The sequence below is a fragment of the Sciurus vulgaris genome, assembly GCF_902686455.1.
Source record: "Sciurus vulgaris genome assembly, chromosome: 5".
Classification (NCBI taxonomy): domain Eukaryota; kingdom Metazoa; phylum Chordata; class Mammalia; order Rodentia; family Sciuridae; genus Sciurus; species Sciurus vulgaris.
In genome coordinates this window covers 108797502-108819089 of record NC_136465.1, presented here as the reverse complement: position 1 = coordinate 108819089, position 21588 = coordinate 108797502, and the positions used below count along the sequence as shown (strand labels likewise).

General features: G+C 33.8%; 1 protein-coding gene across 1 annotated transcript in view; it reads right to left on the bottom strand.

Annotated features, from left to right (window-relative positions):
• ARID2 (AT-rich interaction domain 2) overlaps nucleotides 1-21588 on the bottom strand; it is a 169693-nt gene that overhangs the window by 25164 nt on the left and 122941 nt on the right. Inside the window, exons 15-16 of the mRNA XM_079139495.1 lie at nucleotides 18592-21455; nucleotides 10068-10216 (exon numbers count right to left, since the gene is read on the bottom strand). Coding sequence (XP_078995621.1) covers nucleotides 10068-10216; nucleotides 18592-21455 — 3013 coding nt within the window. The remainder of the gene's footprint in view (nucleotides 1-10067; nucleotides 10217-18591; nucleotides 21456-21588) is intronic.

The following is a 21588-nucleotide window of genomic DNA, read 5'->3' as shown; positions in this document are numbered from 1 at the left end:
TTAACAATTGTAACAATTATATTAACTTTAACAATAAATACCTAAATACACTGATTGAAAGACAGGAAATGGCAGAATAAATTAACAAATAAGACCTACCCATGAGTTGTTAAATACACAGACATGGACAAATTCAGAAATAAAGTGTGAAGGGATGAGTATGTAAGTTGAGTGGTAGACCACAAGTATATCAGCATGTGAAAGGCCACAGGATTTATTCCCAAAACACACACATACACTAAAGGGATGAAGAAAGATAAACTCTGCTAAAACTCATCAAAAGAAGTTTGGAGTGGATATATAAAATTTCAGAGAAAACAGAGTTCAGAAAAAGGAAAATTATCAGGGATAAAGAGGTAAATTCCCCAAGAAGACATTCCTTAACGTGGATGTACCTAACACAAAGCATCAAAATGTCATACAAGAATTGATAGAACTTCATGGAAAAAGAGACAAATCCACTATTATAGTTGGAGACGTCAACATATCTTTATCATTAACTGACAGATTCAAAAGCAAAAAATTAGTAAGCAAATAGTTGAAGTGGCTAATTCCATCAGTCAATTGGATCTTATTGACATTTATGGGATACTTTAACAACATATTCTTGCCAAGTGCATTTGGGATATCCACCAAGGTAGAACACATTCTAGGACATAAAATACACCTTAAAAAATTTAATTTATCCTCTCAGATTATAACAGAATTAAGTTAGAAGTAACAAAATGAAAGCTGGAAAATATCAAAATATTTAGAGATTAAACAGCACTGTTCAATATTTTGGACTAAGTGAAAAGAGAACTTCAAAATTTGGGAGATGGAATTAAAGAATTAAGAGAGAAAGCTGTAGCCATGAATGCATATATTTAAAAAGATCTAAAATCAGTAATCTAAGTTTTCATTCTAGGAAATCAGAAAAAGAGCAAATTAAATCTAAAGCAAAGAGGAGAAAATAAATAAAAATTAGAGCAGCTGGTTTAATGAAAATGGAAATAGGAAATCAACGGGGGGTGGGGTGGGGAATAAACAAAATAGAAAACTGGCTTTTTAAAAAGATCAATAAAATAGATAAACCCTTAGCAACCTAACCAAGAAAAAAACAAGAGTAAGAGACAAATCACTAATGTAGAAAAAGAGATCATTACTACTGATTCCAAATACAATGGAAGTGTGATAAAGGGATATTATGAACATCTCCATGCTCCCAAACTCAAAACTTAGTTATCTATGAAAGATACAAATGGGCAAAACTCACACAAAGAGAAACATATAATCTCAATGAGCCTGTAACTATTACAGAAATTGAATCAATAACCTTCAAAACGGAAAGCACCAGGACCAGTTTCATGTTGAATTCTACTAAACAATTAAGGGAGGAACGATACGAATTCTCTAAAATTAAAATCCCTAACAGATAATGGAAGCAAAGGAAACACTTCCTAACTAATTCTTCCTAACATCAAAACCAAAGACATTACAAGAAAACCACAGCTTAGTATCTCTCACGAACATAGATGTGAACATCTCCACAGAAACTTCAGTAAATAGTATCGAACAATGTATTTTAAAAAAAAACTGTCATGACCAAGTGGGATTTATTCCAACTACATAAGGTTGGTACTAAAATTAATTGATGTAATTCTATCACAGCCACAGGGTAGAAAATCATATTATACCAATAGGTCAAGAAGAAAGCATGACAAAAATTCAATACCCATGCATACAAAAAGTTCTCAGCAAACCAGCATCTCAGTTAAAAAATGGGCTGAAGATCTGAATAGACACCCAATCAGAGAAAATATACAGATGGTAAATAAGTATATGAAAAGAGAGACAACATCATATGTCATTAGAGAATTGCAAATGAGAACAATAGTGATACCAAAACACACTTATCAGAATGGCTAAAATCCAAGACACTGATGATACCAAATGCTGGTGAGGATGTGAAGCAATAAGAGTTCTCATTCACTGCTGGTGAGAATGCAAAATAGTATAGTCACTTTGGAAGACAGTTTGATAGTTTCCTACATTGCTAACCACAATCTTAAAATATGAGCCAGCAACTGTAATCCTAGGTATTTGCCCAAGTAGTTGAAAAATTGTTCATACCAACACCCCCACTCCAATGTTTATATCACCTTAATTCATAATTGCCAATAATTGTAAACAACCATTATATCATTCAATATGCAACAGATAAACAAACTGTGGTACACGTAAATGATGGAACATTATAAAATCACAAAACAAGATAAAAGTGAACTATGAAAGACACACACACACACATACAGGAACTTTAGATGTATATTGTGAAGTGAATTACACCAGTCTAAGAAGGCTATGTGCTAGATTCAAATACATGACATTCTGAAAAAGTTAAAATTATAAAGATGTAAGAAGTCCAGTGTTTGCCAGGGATAGGGTTTGGAATTATGGAAAGGAGAAACAAACAGGTAAAGTGGATTTTAGGACATTGGAAGTACTCTTTCTGTTACTAAACAGTGGATACATAACATTATGAATTTGTTAAAACCCTTAGAACGGTATGACACAAAGAACGAATCTTAACATAAACTATAATCTTCACTTAGTAATACTGTTATCAATATTAGTTGATCAAATGTAACAAACACATGTACAATCCTAATACAAGTGTAAGTAGTGGTGAAAACTGTATGCAAGGAAGTAGATGGGAACTATGCACTATCTGCACAATTATTTTATAAATCTAAAACTGCTTTAAAAAATAAAGTCTATTAGTTTAAAAAGATGGATGAATATGATCACTATTATATAACCAATACAAGACACTATAATTGATAAGCAGGTAAAACACAAGGTATAGATATAGAAAAATTATAGAACATAATGGAAATTAAGATTATTTATGACAGGAACAAAAGAGCAACATTTAGCTATAAACTTAATAAAGTTATAGAATTCATGTGAAGAAACTGTTAAAAGCTTTACTGGGGAAAGGTTGTTTCCTTGAGTAAGGGATGACTCAGTATTGGTAAAATATTCACTATCAAAAACCAAACACAAAGTCATTATACTGAAAGCAATAGCAACCAAAATCCTAACACGCTTTCCTGAAGACCTCTAAAAACATTCTGAAATAATAAATAAACATCTGTATAGGTACTAAGTCTGACCTATGCATCACTCCAATTTTAAAACCTAGTACAGTGTCTGGTTCAAGGTAGGTGCTCAAAGAAATCATAAGAAACCCTCTGAAAAAGAAAAAATCAGCTGGGGCAACATTAAAATATATTTAAAGTAATGCTGTGGTTAAGAACAGAGACCAATAGGGGAACAATTCAGGAAGAGACAAAGCATATATAGGAATTCAGTAGGACAAATGTAGCAATTTAAATATCTGTTATAAGGACAAAATTGTTTACCACAGCTGTTTCTGTGTAAGAGAAAATAACTAAAAGTTCAAATATCCCTGAATAGGAGATACTGCTCTACAGATTATAATGCAGGGCCACTGCATTCTAAGGAAAGAATGTTTCCTCATAATTTAAGAGTAATTCTTTCAAAGAAGGACAAGCAGTTCTGTTTAGTATCATAGATAACGAATACATATATTATAAAAGCTTTTATATTTATGAAAAGGAATTCTTGATATCCAATAAAATAATATAGATTTATGTGTTGACCTAAAAAAGTATATATGTTCTCTATTAATGAATATATATATATTAATGAAGCAAGTTCTAAGAGAGTATATATTGTTTGTTTAGAAATTAAAATAAGAAGCATAATGCACGATACAGTTGTAAATGAAAAGGAAGGATTGAAAAAGTATATATAAACTTAACTATGATTTTCTTTTTGTAATGCTCTGGAATTTTAATTTTTTACAAGGCTGAAGTATAATTTACAATTGGAAAATTATTTATGATATGAAAATGTTGTGGAATCATTTGTTAATAGTTTTGAGTCAGCATTTGATAAAACTAGTGTGAACTGTTACATTGGTTAGTGTTGGAACCAAAATATCCATTGGGACACATACTTTTCTAGGAATAAACTAGTTCTATGCTACAAAAAGAAAATGGCAGCTACTGGAGCAAACTGATGCAAGTTACTAACTCGCTCTCATTTCCTTTAGATTGCTGAGACAAGGGAAAATCCCCCCAAATTACAGATTTACATGTCAACTACAAAACCACCTAAGTTTTTGAAAAACAAAAGAAAAGAAAGAAGACATAGGAAGATTCTTTCATAGCTTGGGCATGGAGAAAAGCTTCCTAACTGTAATTCAGATTCAGAAGCAATAACAGAAAGGCTAACAAATGTTATTACAGAAAAATTAACTGAAAGAAAAAAAATTTTATCCATGATCACAGGATGAAGGAAGGGAAGAAGGAAGTGAGGAAAGAAGGGCAAAATAAAAAAGACAAATGATAAACTGGGAAAAGTTATGCCACAGCAGACAAAATGTTAATGAATCTAATAAAGAACTTCATAAAATAGAAATGAAAAACATCCAGCAATCCTATAGAAAAACAGAGATATGGACAATTGACAGAAAAAGAAATGCAAAATTCTACTGAGATATCATCTCTCTCCCATTAGATTGAGAAAAATCTAAATGTTCGAAAACATTTGCATGAAAGTATTTGCATGTCTGTAGGGAAATGAACACTCTCTTACACATTGCTCCTAGAGAAAACAGCAGTACCCAGCAAAATTACATATACACATATGTTTTGAACTATCAATCCCCTTCCTAAGAATTTCTCTCAAAGATACACTGGCAAAAATATAAAAAGATAAATCATTACACACAGCAATTCAATACAGTACTGTTTTTAACAAGAAAAAAAACAAAATAATATCAGCAGGGAATGGGTTCACCAAGTAATTTATCTATGAAGGCATAAAAACGGAATGAGGAATATCTCTACATACTACTTTGGAGGTCTCTCTAGAATATATTGTTAAATTAAAAACAAGGTACGGAAAAGTATTTATTGTATGTAAATTAGTTTCCTATTGCTATTATAACACATTACCATAAATTTAGTAGCTAAAAATAACACAAATCTATTCTTTCATAATTCTAGAGATTTAAAGTCTAAATCAGGTTTCACTAGGTATCAGCAGGGCTGCACTCTCTCAAGAGGGTGTAGGGAAGAATTCTTTCCTAGCCTTTTCAAGCTTTCAGGACTTCATTCCTTGCATTCCTTGGCTCAAGGTCCCTTCCTCTAGCTTCAAATCACAAACACAGCAGCTTCAAATCTCTCTCTGCTTGCATTATTACATTGTCTTCTCTCTTTCTGACCTCCTTATTCCCTCTTATAAAGAATTTGATTTCATAAATGTAATGCATATCCTCACTCCAAGATTCTTAACCCAATCACATGTGCAAAGTTCATTTGGCCATATAAGGTAACATTTTCAGGTTACAGAATTGGGCATGAACATCTTGGACGGAGGAGTCTATTATTAATCCTACTATAGTATGCATACCCTTAAGAAGTTAGAACATATAAATAAATTTGCAATTTACATTTTTAAAAGATAGAAAATAAAGGGCATTATTTACAGAAAAAGGAAGAAATAAGATGGAAGAAATAGTGATAGAAGATAAATTTCTTTGAATATGCTTTGGTTAATTTGGTGCTGGAACCATATACTAAGTAATTTTAAATTTAAAAAGTAATCCATAAAATTTTTTAAAAATGAAACAAATAGAGTTGAGGATGTAGCTAGTGGTAGAGCACTTGCCTGGCATGCACAAGAACCTACTAGGTTCAATACACAGCACCAACAAACAAAACAAAAATAAACAAAATACCCACAAGTGAGCCATTAATATGTCCAGTTGATGACATTACTACCGTAGAATACCTCTATTCTAAGTGAAATAAAAATACAAACACTTGTGACTGAACAGTCCTTAATGGGATATACTTCCCTCCAAATTTTTTCAATAATCATATTGTTGCAGGTAATTTCAGGACTATTCTGACACTGATGTGTAATGTAAGATAAAGCAAATGCTGTTAACAATGAGAAATGGGATTTCTGGTACAGAATAAAGATACAGATGTGAAAATGATGCTGTCAAAGACTTTGTGATACTGAATTTAAATTCTAAACAGAAATATCGACACATGATGCCTTTTACTTAACAACATCCTCATACCCTGAAAAAGAGATCTGTAGTCTGCACACTGAAAAGTCCCAGGAAAAAACCCCATCTACTATGATTTGGGTGTGTCCCCTGGAACTCATGTGTTGGAAACTTAACCCCCAGAGACATATGTTAATGGCAGTTGGAGGTGAGACCTTTGGGAAGGGGTTGGGTCATGATTCATCCATTCATTGATTAATAGATTATTGCAGGAGTGGCTTTATTACACAAATGAGCTCTCTCTTAGGCTTGCTACTCTCTCATCATGTGATTCCCTGTGCTGCCTTGATACACTACAGAGCCCTCATGAATAAGAAAGAAGGTTCCCAATGAATGTGGTCTCTAGACTGTGGATTTCCAAGCCCCCAGAAATCTAAGAAAAAACTTTCTTTATAAATTACTCAGTTTGTGGTAGTCATACATCAACAGAAAATGATTAAGACACAAAAAACTTAAAAGTAATGCATACGCCTGATGGCCAAACTAAATTGTATTTTCCATTAATAGGAACTGTGGGTCCTTGGAAAATAGCTGACTTCAGGTATGTGGTAGAAGATATACAAGATTAAACTACAAGGAAATGAAACTATCAAATACTTATATTAAGAGCACAAGCAAAGAACTTAGAAATTGGCTTCATAGACTTTCACTGGCCAATGATGACACAATTTGGATATTAAATGGATATAAGAACTGCAGAGGATTGAAATACCTCAAATAGGTCCAACTCCTAAGTTAATTCATAATGATACTACCAAGAAAACAAAACCCAAACCTCCTGGTCATCTCTGTATAGTATTAATGAATTGCTCATTACTATGAAAACTGGTTAAAGGGAAAAAAATCAAGTATCTTATTTAGTATTTCCTCTAGAAACTATTTTCAAAAAAATCAAATAGTTGATAAAAGTTGGCCTTTTATGTTCTACAACTCTTAATGAAATAACATTATACACAATGATTCTCAATGTCTGTTTACATCATAGAAATATGGCATATTTCCTGATGGAAGAACACAATACCATTTCTAAAGTTGTCATCATAAAAATAAAACCAGAATTTAATTGAGCATCTGAACCAAGCTACTAATAAACAGAATACACAGGTTCAAAGCCAGATGCTAAAGAATATCAGCAAAAATCCATATTGTGATCTTCTATAGGACAGATCTCTTGGTTATCTATCAAAAAAATTTTGAGCGAAGAAATGAAGAGATGAGGGAGTAACCTACAGATTAAAAGGGACATAAGGCCTATCAAATTGGAAGCAATATTTTTTTTAATTATTTAGTTGTAGATGAACATAGTACCTTTACTTTATTTATTTATTTTTATGTGGTGCTGAAGATCGAACCCAGTGCCTCACACATGCTAGGCAAGTGCTCTACCACTGAGCCACAAACCCAGCCCAAAGAGGGTTTTTTTTTTTCTTTTCTCTCCCTTCTGAGGCGCTGGGGATTGCCCTTGCGCATGCTAGGCAAGTGCTCTCCAAAACGAGCTATTTCTTCAGCTCCAGCAATATTTTAACCTTATAATTCAAATCAAGCTCTAAATAAACAAAAGACCACGGAGAAATGTAAGCATTAAGAGGCTATATGAAGAATTCCTACCTTGTTTTTCTACTGATATGTGACAATGAAAAATGATTCAGTGAAAAGAATTCATATTATATATAAAGAAGGAGAACTCTAAATACAAAAAGTATGGTCCTACCACACAGGTTAAATGTATATGCAAAACTACTTTTAATTCCATAAAAAGAGAGCACATAGTCAGCTATTTCAAATTTAAATACTGTGTATTTATAAATTATTTTTTGGTGAAGTATATAAACTTTAGCTCTAAAGCTGATAGAAACAAAGTTATTTACTAGTAAACATTTTTTATATTATAAGGAAATTTGTACTTATCCACTTAATGGGCATGGCTATGACGTGTATTTTTTCACTTGGCATGAAAATTAAAAGCTATTATTCTCTTCGTGACTTTGTGCTCCTATAATCTAAACTCACGATTTCATGAGCATAATTTCTTATTTCCTGAATGTGCACTTTCCATTCTAGCTGCAATGATTTTTGCTTGGCAAACTCGTACTCATTCTTTAAGACCCAATTCAAATGAAATGTCTATAGTGAAACTTTCTCAACCATCCCAAAGATAGTTACATTAGTGATGTTGCCAACAGCACTTTTGATAGCACTTATTTATACTGTAATTTATTTTTTGTGGGGGTCTGTATCCTTAAGGACTAGAAGTAATCTTTGTATTTCTAGCTCCTAGTATATGCATCTTCCTAGAGTACTCAATAAATATTTGCAGACTCAAATTGAACTTATTATCAATGTGGTACCTAAAAATTATGGCTTGAAAAAGTGAAAAGCTGTGAGAAGCTTTGTTGAACCTGTCTTACTCAGAAAAAGTTCATTATTAAATTACATAACACTGATCCTACTAGCCATATGGGGAACTGTGCTGCACATCTAAGTTCATTCAGTCTTCCGGGGGGAAAAAATTGGTGTATTCTAAGAATTTCATCTTAAGGAGTAACTTCTAACTTCTTAAAAAGTCTACAGATTATTACAACAATATAGCAGATTATAACACACACCAAAAGCAAAAGCAAAATCAATAAAGAAAGAAGGGCTGAGGATGCAGCTCAGTGGTCAAAGCCCGGGGTCCAAACCCCAGAAGGGGGGAGTACATGGTATGGTATGGCACAGGGTGTAGGAAGGGGAGAGAGAGGAAGATGGAGAAGGGGACGGGTGGAGAGGTGGTGGGGTGGTAGAGGGGAAGAAAGGAATGATTAATTTAAATGAATGAAATAATCAGACAACTTAAAAGAACTTCTTTGATGAAAAGATTTTACACTATGATTAAGTACACATACATGTATCATATACATAAATAACTGGAAACAATACTTACCCTACTAACATGATGAAATCTGTATTTCACTCATTTTTCATTGAAAAGAAAACAAACAAAAAAAACCACTGTTCAAGATGCACTAAAATGATTTAATGACCCCACTACTGAGTTACGAATTAAAGTTTGATAATCACTGTCTTGCAGAAATTTTATATACTACTAATAATCTGTAGGCTAGCTACATGGATAGTTTACAATACTACAACAAATCTATACATTGTTTTCAATGCAATATAATATCTATAATAAAATATGAAAAATTAATACAAATTTTAAAGGCTGTAGAAATGAAATCTCTGCTATCTAAGAAAAGAATATTCTATGTCTATTAAGATAAGCGCCTTTTTCTTAGAGTGCCTTTTCCTTAGAGCTCTAAAAAAAAAATGACGAAAGGCAAAAGGTTTCAGTTGAGTACTAGTAATGTTAAAGGAACTAAGACTTTTTATTTTAACCAACACTCTTCCCAAGTGTTTCATAAAGTCTAAAAACACTTTATTTAAAAAATTCAGTTCTTCTTGTTGCTTATCCTAGTTATTAAATTATGAGATGGTAAAGCTTTAAAAGTAATTTTCATGGGGTGAACATCTGAAACTCAAATTTAAAACAGGTTATTCCCTTTCTAACAGATTATTACTTCTAAGCTTCTATCATACAGAAACTCCATAGCAGTCACTAAGTTCATTTTCAAAAAAATCTTTTACAGAGTCAAATACACAAATTTTTAACTAATTTTTAAAAATTAAAATCTAATGAATGCTGAACCACATTCCCTAGTAACTTACTACTAAGCAATGACATTCTTTCTACTATTTATATAATTTCTTACAGTGTCATTGGATACATATAACTTCGAACATAAGTTCTACAAGTTACAAGTTAGTGATTTCAGATGAAAACTTTCATAAAACTATAGGTGACAGAAATTTAAATATGAAAGCATTCTAAAACAAAGAACACTTTTGTATATCAAATAAAACTGCCATTTACTTTTTACAAGACTGCCACAGACACATGAAGTTCTGCCCAGGTTTTCTCATTGGATCTGCATGTTGACTGGATGCACTGAATGGAGAAGGCTGAGAACTGTTAGGCTGGCCCTGTACTTGTACAGCTGGTGAAGGTGGCATAGGAGTGTTCTGTGAAAAAGCACAAACAGAGTTTGTGACATGATACTGAAAAAACAATAATATTTTATAGAACAGTCTTATAAGTTTGATTACAATATTTAGGCATTTCTAACATGAAATTTACATTTTATAATTTTAAGTTAATGATTATCTTTAAAAAGATGATATTTTTATAAAAATATTTAGGAAGCATGATTCTTTTTTGGGGGGGTGGGGTACTGGGAATTGAACACAGGGGTACTTTACCATTGAGCTACATTACCAGTCTTTTATGTATATTTTTTTTAAGTTTTGAGACAGGGTCTCACTAAGTTTCTGAGGCTGGCCTTGAACCTGTGATCACCCTGCCACAGCCTCACAAGTTGCTGGGACTATAGGTGTGTGCCACTATGCCCAGCTGATTCTTTTATTTAACAGGAACCACAGAGGAAAGATCACACATTATTGCTACCATTGTCAAGTACCTATGGTAGTCCCTTGGTATCTATGTGGGATTGGTTCCAGTATCCACAGATTAGTATTATCCACAGATGCTCAGTCCCTTAAGTAAAAATGGCAAATTAATTGCATATAACCCATATATATCCTCTCACCTATTTTAAGTCACTTCTAGATCACTTATAATACCTAATTCAATGTAAATGCTAAGCAAATAGTTGTTATACTGTATTGTCCAGGGAGTAATGACAAGAAAAAAAAAAAAGTCAGTACTTGTTTCATATAAATGCATTTTTTCCTGATTTTTGAATCAAAGTTGATTAAATTCATGGATGTGGAGCCCACAGACACAGAGGGCTAACTACATTACTGAAAATTCAGACTTTTAGGTAGGAGCAACCAATTATAAATTTAAATGAGAAGTACCCTATAAAAGTAACCATTTGATTTACTTATGTCTGATCTTCACAACAGATTAACTGCAAATTCTCACTTCCTTTGAGTAATATTTCCTCTTAGGTTTCATAAGGAATAGAACAGGAAAGAAATAATAAACAGTAAAAAGCAAATAAATTTTCAGATGACAGTTAATAATGATATACCATCTAAGCAGAATATCAAATACTAATTTGCAGTAAAATGTTTAAAAATTTTAGTTTTTGAAGTTGCTCAATTATAGCTTTTGATAGATAATATTAGTCAAAGGAGTCTAAACAATGTCTTTTGAATATAACAAGTTTATTCTGTATCTCCCCCCTTTTTTCTGAAAAACATTAACAAATTTAATGCAGACTAAAATAAATTTAGGGTATAGATTTTCTTCAAATACCTCAAAGGGAAAAATTAGTATTAAATTTTATATAGAAATGGTACCACACAATTGCCAAGCATTACATTTTAAGCATTATTTTCAAGACGATATCTTAAAAACTTGGGAAAATATTGAATAAATGTGTTCATTTATAAGGTAATACTGAGAACAAGTAGACATACACTAAGTTAAAACTGCTGAGTACCTCAGATTAAAAATCATAATTAGAAAAAGACAAAACACAAACATATAAAGCTATAATATTATAACATACAAATGAAAGAAGAAAAAGAATAAAATGTTGAAAGAAAAAGTTCATGTCAGAAATGAGAAATCCTAAGAATCTTTACTAAGCTTTGGAGGAAAAATCTACTTCGGGCATGCGACTAAAGTTGTTTCTATAATAGGTTCACAATCTTAAAACTTCTTTACAAGAGTTAATGAGAAAACATATACGCACAAAACAACATTTTCACGATAGTACAGATGTCATACAATGAGGATTTTTTTATCTTGACATGTCAAGACTCAATTTTTCGATCTGCTTTTTAATTAGTCACATGACCTGCGCAACCAAACTACCCTCACCAATCCTCAGGTTTTTCATCCATTATGTGCAAGTAATAAAATTTAATTTATGGGATGACAGGAAGACTAAAGAAACTACATGAAGAACCTAGCTCTAGATTCTTAGTGACAATTATTATTATTATTTTAAGACGAAGTCTGGAAAGAAAACTATATTTTCAAGAAAGGGGAGGAAAGATGATGAGTTCAGTATGAGGACAGTGACAAATGAAGGAACTAAAATTGTCTACCAGGCCTTGCCTGTAATCCCAGTATGGAGGCTGAGAAGGGAGGATTCCAAGTTCAAAGCCAGCCTTTGAGACCCTGTCTCAAAACTTAAAAAAAAAGTTTAAAAAGGGGCTGGGGATTGGGGATGTGGTCCAGTGGTAAAGCGCATCTGGGTTCAATCCCCAGTACTGGCTCCCCACAACACACACAAGTTTACCAAGTGAATACCAGAAACAGATCTGAAAGTCTTCCAAATTCTTAAAGCCATAAAATTTCTGATAGTGGGGGGGCAGGATCAAAGAAAAAAATAACCTTCGTACCAGGGTATTTAGCCAAACAAGCAAGCAAGCAAACACAACCTAGTCAATTTGTTTTCTTGGAAATGAAAATGTTGCATTAAAAAATACAGATAATTTTAATAATTGGGCATTTTACTTTTTTGGTATTGGGGATTGAATACATGGGTGCTTTTACCGCTGAGTTACATCACCAGTCCTTTTTCATATTTTATTTTGAGATAGGTCTCACTAGGTTTTGAGGGTTTCACTAAGTTTCTGAGGCTAGTCTTGATCTTGAAATCCTCCTGCCTCAGTCTATAGAGTTGCTGGGACTGCCGGTGTGCACCATTGCACCTGTCAATGATTGGATAGTTTGAACTCAAATATTACCAAGGTATCCTTGTTTAAACAAGGATGCCTGAAGTAAATCTAAGCTGTCAAAAAATAAATAAAAGACATATTAACTAAATATAAAATGTAGGAAATTTTAACAAGTTACAAATATGGAACATTTTAATTAAAGAATAAATTTGTTAAGGCTATAATATTCCCTCTGAATGAAACTTCTGGTTCCCTATACTATTACCATTTGAATTAGGTATTTTATTGACTTTTATTCTATGTTTATAAATTAGAATTTATAAATTCTAAAGTGCTAACAACTTTAGTCTTTTTGTTTGCTCGTAATTGTGAAACACTGGTGTCACAGAAAATATAGTAAAAGGGAATCATGGGCTATTTTAAATTCAAATGTTACCAAGGGAATGTTCTAAACTGTTAAAAATGAATGAAAGACATATTAACTAAATGCAATGTACAGAAAATTTTAGTACTATAATCACAAACTGTTAAAATGTTTTTTTAAAGATAATCAGGCAAAACTGAACATAAAGTGAGTTATCAGATAATATTAAGAAACGATTACTTTTGTTAAGTTATAATTTGGTATTTTTATTTTATGAATCTTTCCATGTCTGTGTATATGAAGTACAAATAGTAAAATGAAATAATATTTGGGATGTGTTTTAAAATGCTGAAAAATACATGATGGTGATTGGGAATAGGGGAAACCAGAATGGCAAAATGTTAATAATATCTGAAATCAGGTGACAGATCATAGGGCTTCTTGGCTCTATTTTTGTACTACACATTTTTTTCAACGTATCAATTAAATATGTTTTAAGAATAGGCATTTTGATTTCTTCTGAAAAGCACAAATTGCTTCCTCTGAACATTAAACTTTGTTGTGAAATGCGAGAACATTAGCCATAGACATAATTCAAACATAAAGGTTAAAATATGTTTCAAAGTCATGTTTTTATTTTTTTTGAGGGGGTGGTGACTACCTCTTGAAGAAAATTCTGTATCTTTGTTCTACTCTGAAAGAGAGCTACTAATTTTTCTTACTGTAGTTTTTGTAACCAAAGTGGAAAAGGCATAACTTCAGTGAGTGACCAGAAATGTAAAATTACATAAAGGATGTGAAACAATTTTGTTTCTTTTGTAAATATAAAATTAACTAAAAATGTTAATGAATATAGCAGTTTTAATTTTGAAAAAAATCTGCTTCTTTTTGTTGAAATAAATTGTAACCTTGTTTTCCTTTATTATCTTTTCAAGAGTAAATTATTGCTAAAAATTCTAGGTAACAGTGATACTTTGACTTCATGATTTTAAGTCCTTACTTTCCTATTAATATTAAACTTTAAAAATCTTTGAATAGGACTATAACTTGAAGATTTCAGTCCTTGTCAGGAAAGCTACAAAGTCATAATCTATTCTCTTCAACATAAATTCTTAGCAGTAATCAAATACTGTGTTTAATTCTACATAAATATTTTAAAAGAGTAGAGTTGGTTGAGGCAAACTGGTGAAAAAACCAGATACCAGGACACCTAAAGCAAAACTGAAATAACTGGTAGAGTATATTCTAGGCAAGCACTCTACCACAGAGCTACATTCGGAGACCCTGGTAAAGTGTATTCTTTAGAGGAGGTGAGTAACCTTGTAAGAAACGTGAGTTAGATGTACTCTAAATGTGATGTAAAAGATCATGCTTAAATGTACACATTTTTATAGAACAGGATTGAGACGGTAACAGAAATCACTGCAAAAAAAAGATTTTTGGGGGTGTAGGCAAGTCACTTTGACTCTTAAAAATGAGAGCTTTGGACAATGTAATATCTAAGACCCTCTTGGCTCCAACATTCCCTCATTTTTTAAATCTACAGTTAAACATCCTTAATCTGAGAATCTGAAACTTAAAAATGCTCCAAAATCTGATACTTTTTGAATGCTGACATAACACCAGAAGCAGAAAAATTCTAGATCATAAAACTTTGTTTCATATACAAAATTATCTGCAGGCTATGTGTAGAAAGAATATATGAAACAAATGAATTTTGTGTTAAGAGTTGGATCCTATCCCTACCTTATCGCACTATGTTTATATAAATATTCCAAAATCTAAAAAAGCTAAACATCTGAAACACTTTTCCTCCACAGCAATTTGGATAGGGATACTCAACCTCTATCAAGTTTTCCCTTTTATTAAGTATAAATCTAAACAAGCAACACATATCAAACCTATTTTGTAAAAATACACAGGAATAGAAACATTAAGATTATGTTTAGTGGAAGTGCCTTTCATAGTTTCTGCAATGGGCTATGTTCTTCAAATCTGAGCAACAGACTCATTTAAAAAAGTTTTTTTTAAATTTTGTAGTTCTTGCTAAAATTATCTTCTATGGCTATGATTAAATGGTGCCACCTTGAGACTACAGATCCATTTTCTAATGGTCTGAATAAATTTCTCAAGTTCATTATCAGAAAAAGGAAAAGCTTGAAAATATACCAATATTCAGGGTTACACAGCACATCAGGAATGATTCATATGTGAAGAATGGGGAACAGAGACAAGGTATATATAAAATACCTTAAATGAGTATGTCTTTAAGCAAACAATTTTTATATAGAAGAATCTGACAAGTTATTGGACCATGGGTTAACACATATATACAAAATGTGTTTTACATAATGCTCAAAAAAGTCTTTGGGTAAATATTTTTATGTCTCTTTCATTTTTTACTTATTTTTGTTTTTAACTATGTCAATGTAGTTTTTTGCCTCTAGCAGATATCAATTCATGAATAGTGGATGAGGGTAGGGAATCTAGAAATGGTATCCTATAAGTGGTACATAAATTTGCAGATATAACAGACTTAAAGTCTATGGTTGTATCATTTACTTTCATATATACTCTTCTTGCTCTAACTTTTTAAAAATGAAATTAATACAGCTGATTAATAGGGGCAAGAAGGAACAACATCAATAGAAAAAAAATGAATTAATAATGGTATTAGGAAGGATTACCTATTGGCCTTTCTTAGCAGGGACACTTCTCTTCAATCTTTCCAGCCCTGAGCACTCTGCAAATCTAATGTTCATATTGGGGACAAGGTAACGTTTTAACATCCCTAGGTCCCTTGAAATGTTGGGAATAGCACATTTGACTGAAAAAAAAAAAAATCATTTATCAATTTTGGGCTCCTTTAAGCTACCAATTCAAATGGTGAATAAAATGGTATTAAACCAAGGTCTCAAATGCAACTTAAAGAATATATGAAGAAAATTAAAGAATATGGGCAATGGTGGAATGATTTTCTATTATCAGACTCTTAGAAAGAAGGCCCAATAGCACAACTAGAATCTTAACAGTACCATCTTGAACAGCTGATATCCCCCACTCTGTTTCATGTGTCTAGCCCATATAACTAGTTTATTTTACATGTGAAGATAAAATATACCTGTACTGTCATTGAATACCATGTGGTATTATGCTAAGTGCTATATGTTAGAATCCAGGTTTTTCATTCTCATTTTCATAAACACCACAATGCTACATCTCTTCCTTGCAAAGCTTTAAATTTCTGCATACCAACCAAATATCAATTTCAGAACAAAAGAATGTTGCTGCTGTTTTTTTTTACTTCTTCACCTTCTCCTCCTCCTCCTTTTATTTTCATTCTTTTGTTGTGCTGGGGATTGAACCTGGGGCCTATGTATGCAAGGCAAGTGTTCTACCACTAAAATCAGAGTGTAGCTTTTTAAAATAAACTACACTTTTGGGGAAATGGGTGTAAGATTAATATAGATTTTCCAGATTGGAAACAAAATGTGTTCTCTTTAATGGTCTGAATCAAGAATGTGCTAGTAGTTTTTTAGCATTAATGAACTAAAATGATAATTTAGTTGTATGAATATCCTATCACACAATAGTTCAAATAATCAAAATAGAAGATAGAAAAAGGAGTTTCTGGAAATTTATAGAGAAAACTTTTAGAACAGTGGAAAAACTAAAAGTTACTGGGTTAGGAGTATTAGGTTGGGATTTAGGTCTGGCACTATCATGCATTTGTTGGTAATCTTGGGTGAGTTATTTAGGATCGTGCTACCGCATCTCTAAAATGGTAAAAAAAAAAATCAATTATTTTACCTGATACGATTATTGTGAGAATTAAGTGAGAAAATGCTGTAGTTCTAAGACCCTAACACAGGTCCTACCTAATCTTAGCTAGAATTATTTCTCTTTCTTTTTTATTGAGCTATCATTATTGAATATAACCACACTGGAAAATTAGGGACACACAAAATACGGGTTAATGAAACAATTCCATAATAATGGAGTTTCTCTACAGTTAGGCTTGGTCTATCATTACTATTTAGAATTGTAACAGACTCCAAGTGGAAAGAAGAAAGCCAGGCATATAATCAAGATGAACTGAGAAATTACTAAATGTAAGAAAAATATAAAAATTCAACTTACTGAATATCTACTACGTATACAGCACTGCATCATTTAAGCAAAAAGTTCAACTTGTGGAAGCTTGTTTAAGTAAAAATGATTTTCTATCCACCATTCATATCATTATTGCCACATAAGTAGCACTGATTCAAGAATGTACAATTTAGTTACTTTGAAATACATGTAGGCAATACAAAAATATAAATTAAAATCTTATATCCCAAAGCAGCACAATCCAATTTTATCCATACACATGAAGAAATACATGTAGTAATAGTAGAACTGGTCTGAAGCAAGGGACTCTTCTTTTAGTTCTGGCATCTTTCCTTTTGCTGTTACCCATACCTAGATTTGATATCAACAATGTTCATAGATCTGCTGTCATCACTGTAAGCATAAAGAAAAAACCCAAGCCAGAGGAGAGCTAGCAGAGTTGGCAATAGTCACAGAAGGTTCTGGCTATGCACTACTAGTTAGAAGAAACAGTAAAAGAGAAGTGATTCAGGAAATAGGTGGTGGTAACTGTTAAGTAAACCCATGATTTCAGTAGAAATAGCATGTAGGATGGTCCTTAGAATCTTTATTGGCTGACTGGATCCTTAATTCAGTAGAATGGATGCTAGAAAATATTTTTATTTAGTACTAGGGTAGGCAGAGATGGAGAGTAGGAATTAAAAAGGAAACAGCAGAAGAAAGTAGTTAGAAACACAGTAAAAATATCAGAATACCTGCAACAAACTGAAATTATAAACAATACTTTTTTTAAGAATAAAGGGAACTAATTCAATACATAAATATTGCAAGAACATTCTTAGAGTCGTTATAGGATTCAACCTTTAAAAAAAAAAAAAAGACTGTTAACAAGGCCACAAAGAAACACACAAATATCAAATACAGAAATTCCCACTTGGAGTACTCTTAGGAAGTCCCCCTCACCACCTACAGTTAACTCAAAAAGGAAACTGATATACATTTTCTAAATTCTTCAAAAGATTTTAGAAACTGCTTCTGTACCTTGGGCCTACAAAATTACTAATTTCAGTCTATAACAAAACTGAAGGATTCATATTACCAGATACAAAAGTTAATAAATACAAACTATTTAATAGTATAAAACCAGAGGAAATAAACATGACAATTTAAGTGAGCTGACACAATAACTTTTCAAGGTAAAATACGAAAAAATAGTACATTTTTTTCTTAAACTCATTTACAGATCAGAATTTTATAAGAGAAATATGACAGGAGAATGACTTACCTGTGGGACCACATTCTGTATATATGTTGGTGGATGCTGCTGCTTTTGCTGAACAGCACTTTCTATTGCTACTTTAGCTACAGTGCTTGGATCTGCTCCTGCAGGAACAGCAACCATTGTTGCACTGCAGCCAGCATTGTTGGGGTCACTGATTGTAACAATTCTAACTCCTACTTTATTTGGAATTCCTGCGACTGTTTCCCTATCATTATCCTCTGCTGGCCTCTTTACAGTTTTGCATTCTGCTGTGCCATTTGTAGACCGAACATCTGATGATAGGACAGGAGAATGGGACACTCTTGATCCTGAGTGGGGAACTGCTATGATTTGATGCCCCTGTATGACAGAGGTTGTAGAATGTGGTGAGACAACTACACTTGGGCGTTGCTGAGGCACATCTGAATTCAAACTTGAAGCTAGAGGTCCATTAGGCAAATCAGTACCACTAAATTGCTGCATTGTCGCATTTGAAGCCTCCTGTATACTGCTCATAGATGGTGAACCACCCAAAGTTAATACAGGTCCATTAGAAATTCTTTCTAGCTGATCACCTTTGGCAGTATCTTGCTGAGTGGCATCTAAAGTTCCTTGTGGTTCCACTGGAGATATCTCACCATTTCCTACATGATTGGAAGTTTTGTGATTTGGAATGTTTTTGCTTAAATGAGAACCATCTCCTTTATCAAAATCACAGATTCCATTTACTAGGGTTTTTTTCAAATCACTTTTGATATCCTGTATGTCCATTTGTTCTGAGTTCTGTTTTCCAGATGCTCCATTCTCACCTAATTCTAATGATGGTCCATTACTGATTAGTGAGCACTGATTGACCTCACTTTGAATTTTCCCTGAGTTTGAAGGAGGTAGACTTGAGTCACTGTACTTTCTCCCATTTAAAAGACTTCCCACCTGCATTTCATTTTCTTTTGAATCCCCATTGCTGGTGTTTGTGGTTCCTCGTCGGCAGGACGGGTTTTCCATGACTTCAATTTTACGTTCATGAACATGTAAACCTGTTGCTTCCTTTGCTTCCTCCTCCTTTTGGCAAATTATTTTATCACCTTTGAACGGGGGAGTAGCAGTAGTACATGATGATTGTCCAGCTGGAGATGCTTGAGTGGCTGGAAGTGTTTGTACCTGAAGTCCAACTCCTGCCTGTGTTCCGCTCATGGTAATTCCCGCTGGAGCAATGAGCTGAGTTGCATTTCCCTGACTCACAGTTGCAGTTGCAAAACTTGTATTTGGCACAACTGTTATGGTTACCTGGTTGCCAGAAGTTCCTTGGAAAATGGTTGCTGGGCTATTTGAGATCAGTGGTCCTGGCAATATTTGTAAGTTTGAGATGGGCACAGTTTGCACTCCCCCTGTGGGTGGCATTGCACTTTGGACCAACTGAACATTTTGTTGCCCAACCAACAGCTGCTGAGTTGGAGTTTGCCCCTGAACTCCAAAACCAGCTGCTTGATTATTGGCCACCTGATAGACCACCTGAGGGCTAGGAGCTCTTGCATTATTAGGGGGAGGAATCTGTGGAGCTGGGAGAATAAGTTTACCACCTGGAGTTGAAGGACCACGCTTTGGAAGTAGCAGCTGTTTTATCAGACTTGACTCACCAGAAGCAGGCTGACCAACTCCTGCATTTGTTTGCTGAGGCTGTACTTGCATCTGTACTTGTTGTGGCTGCTGAACTTGTACCTGTACCTGTTGTGGTGGGGGTGCTGGTGAATGCTGCTGCTGTTGCTGCCTTTTCACAGATAGCATTTGACTGACAGTAGGAGGTGGTCCCTGTGATTGAGGGGCGGAAGAAGATGGCATGGCAGTAGGGACTTGGTTATTGGTAGCTGGGACAGGTGACGGTGAAGAAGATGGAGTTATGTTTGGCTGTCCAGTTAGCTGAACTGTCTGACCAGCTGGAAGAGCTGCTGGATTAGCAAGAACAATTTGGTGAATGGCTGGTGCATAAGTTTGACCTTGTTGAGCTGGCTGGCTTACAATCACTACACTTTGTTGTGTTGGCTGCTGTGGTTGTTGAATAGGCTGCTGTACCACTGTTGATGAAACTTGCTGAGAAGGGAGAGGTTTTGGTGCAATGTTCTGAAACCCTACCCTTGAGGGTTGTGGACTTGGGACACCAGCAATGGTAACCATTTGTCCTGTAGCTACCTGAAAATTCTGTACTGAAGTTGCTGAGACAATGTTGGATGCAGAAGTTGTTACATACTGTGGGGGTGCTATGATAACAGTGTCTTGTGGCTGGCTACCAGCTGATGTCTGTTGAGATGAAGCTTGCACAGGTTGGGGTGATGTGGTGATTAACTGTTGACCCTGTGAAACTGTAGAAGTACATGCTGGTATGTTTTGTACTCTGCCAAATATATGACTCTGTGGGACTGCTTGTTGAATTACCGTAACAGGAGTGCCTGACGGTATTTGTCCTGGTACTACCGTGTGTAATGGAGACGGTTGTGGAATTACAGATGGATGGTGAAGCAATGTCTGAGAATTCACAACTGTAACAGGTTGTGGCCCTGTACTGTGATTCTGAACCACAGAACTCTGTGTAGGTCCTCCTCCAACAGCAATACTAACAGGAACTGCCGTCTGGGGTACAGAATTCTGAATTACTGTAGCCTTAACCACTTCACAAGGTATTGGAGCTTTATTTTGAATGACAGTCACTGGAGCATTTTGCTGCTGGTGGGTATGAAGTGAAGGATTTGGTGGAATTCTTGGAACAGTCTGTGCCACAGTATGAACACCTTGTACTGGAAAAGACATTTGTGTTGCAGTCAAATTTGAAGATTGGTTGGTAACAGGAGTCCTCTGAAAATGATTTCCTACAGTTTGTGATCCATGAGGGATTCCTGAAAATATGGGAAAAAAGTCAAAATTCCAAATGAAATGACTAAAAATCTGTAAGTAGGAATATTTTACTGAATATGAGAAAAAACAGATTTAAGAAATACATATCCAACAACTTTGAAACATTATGAATGT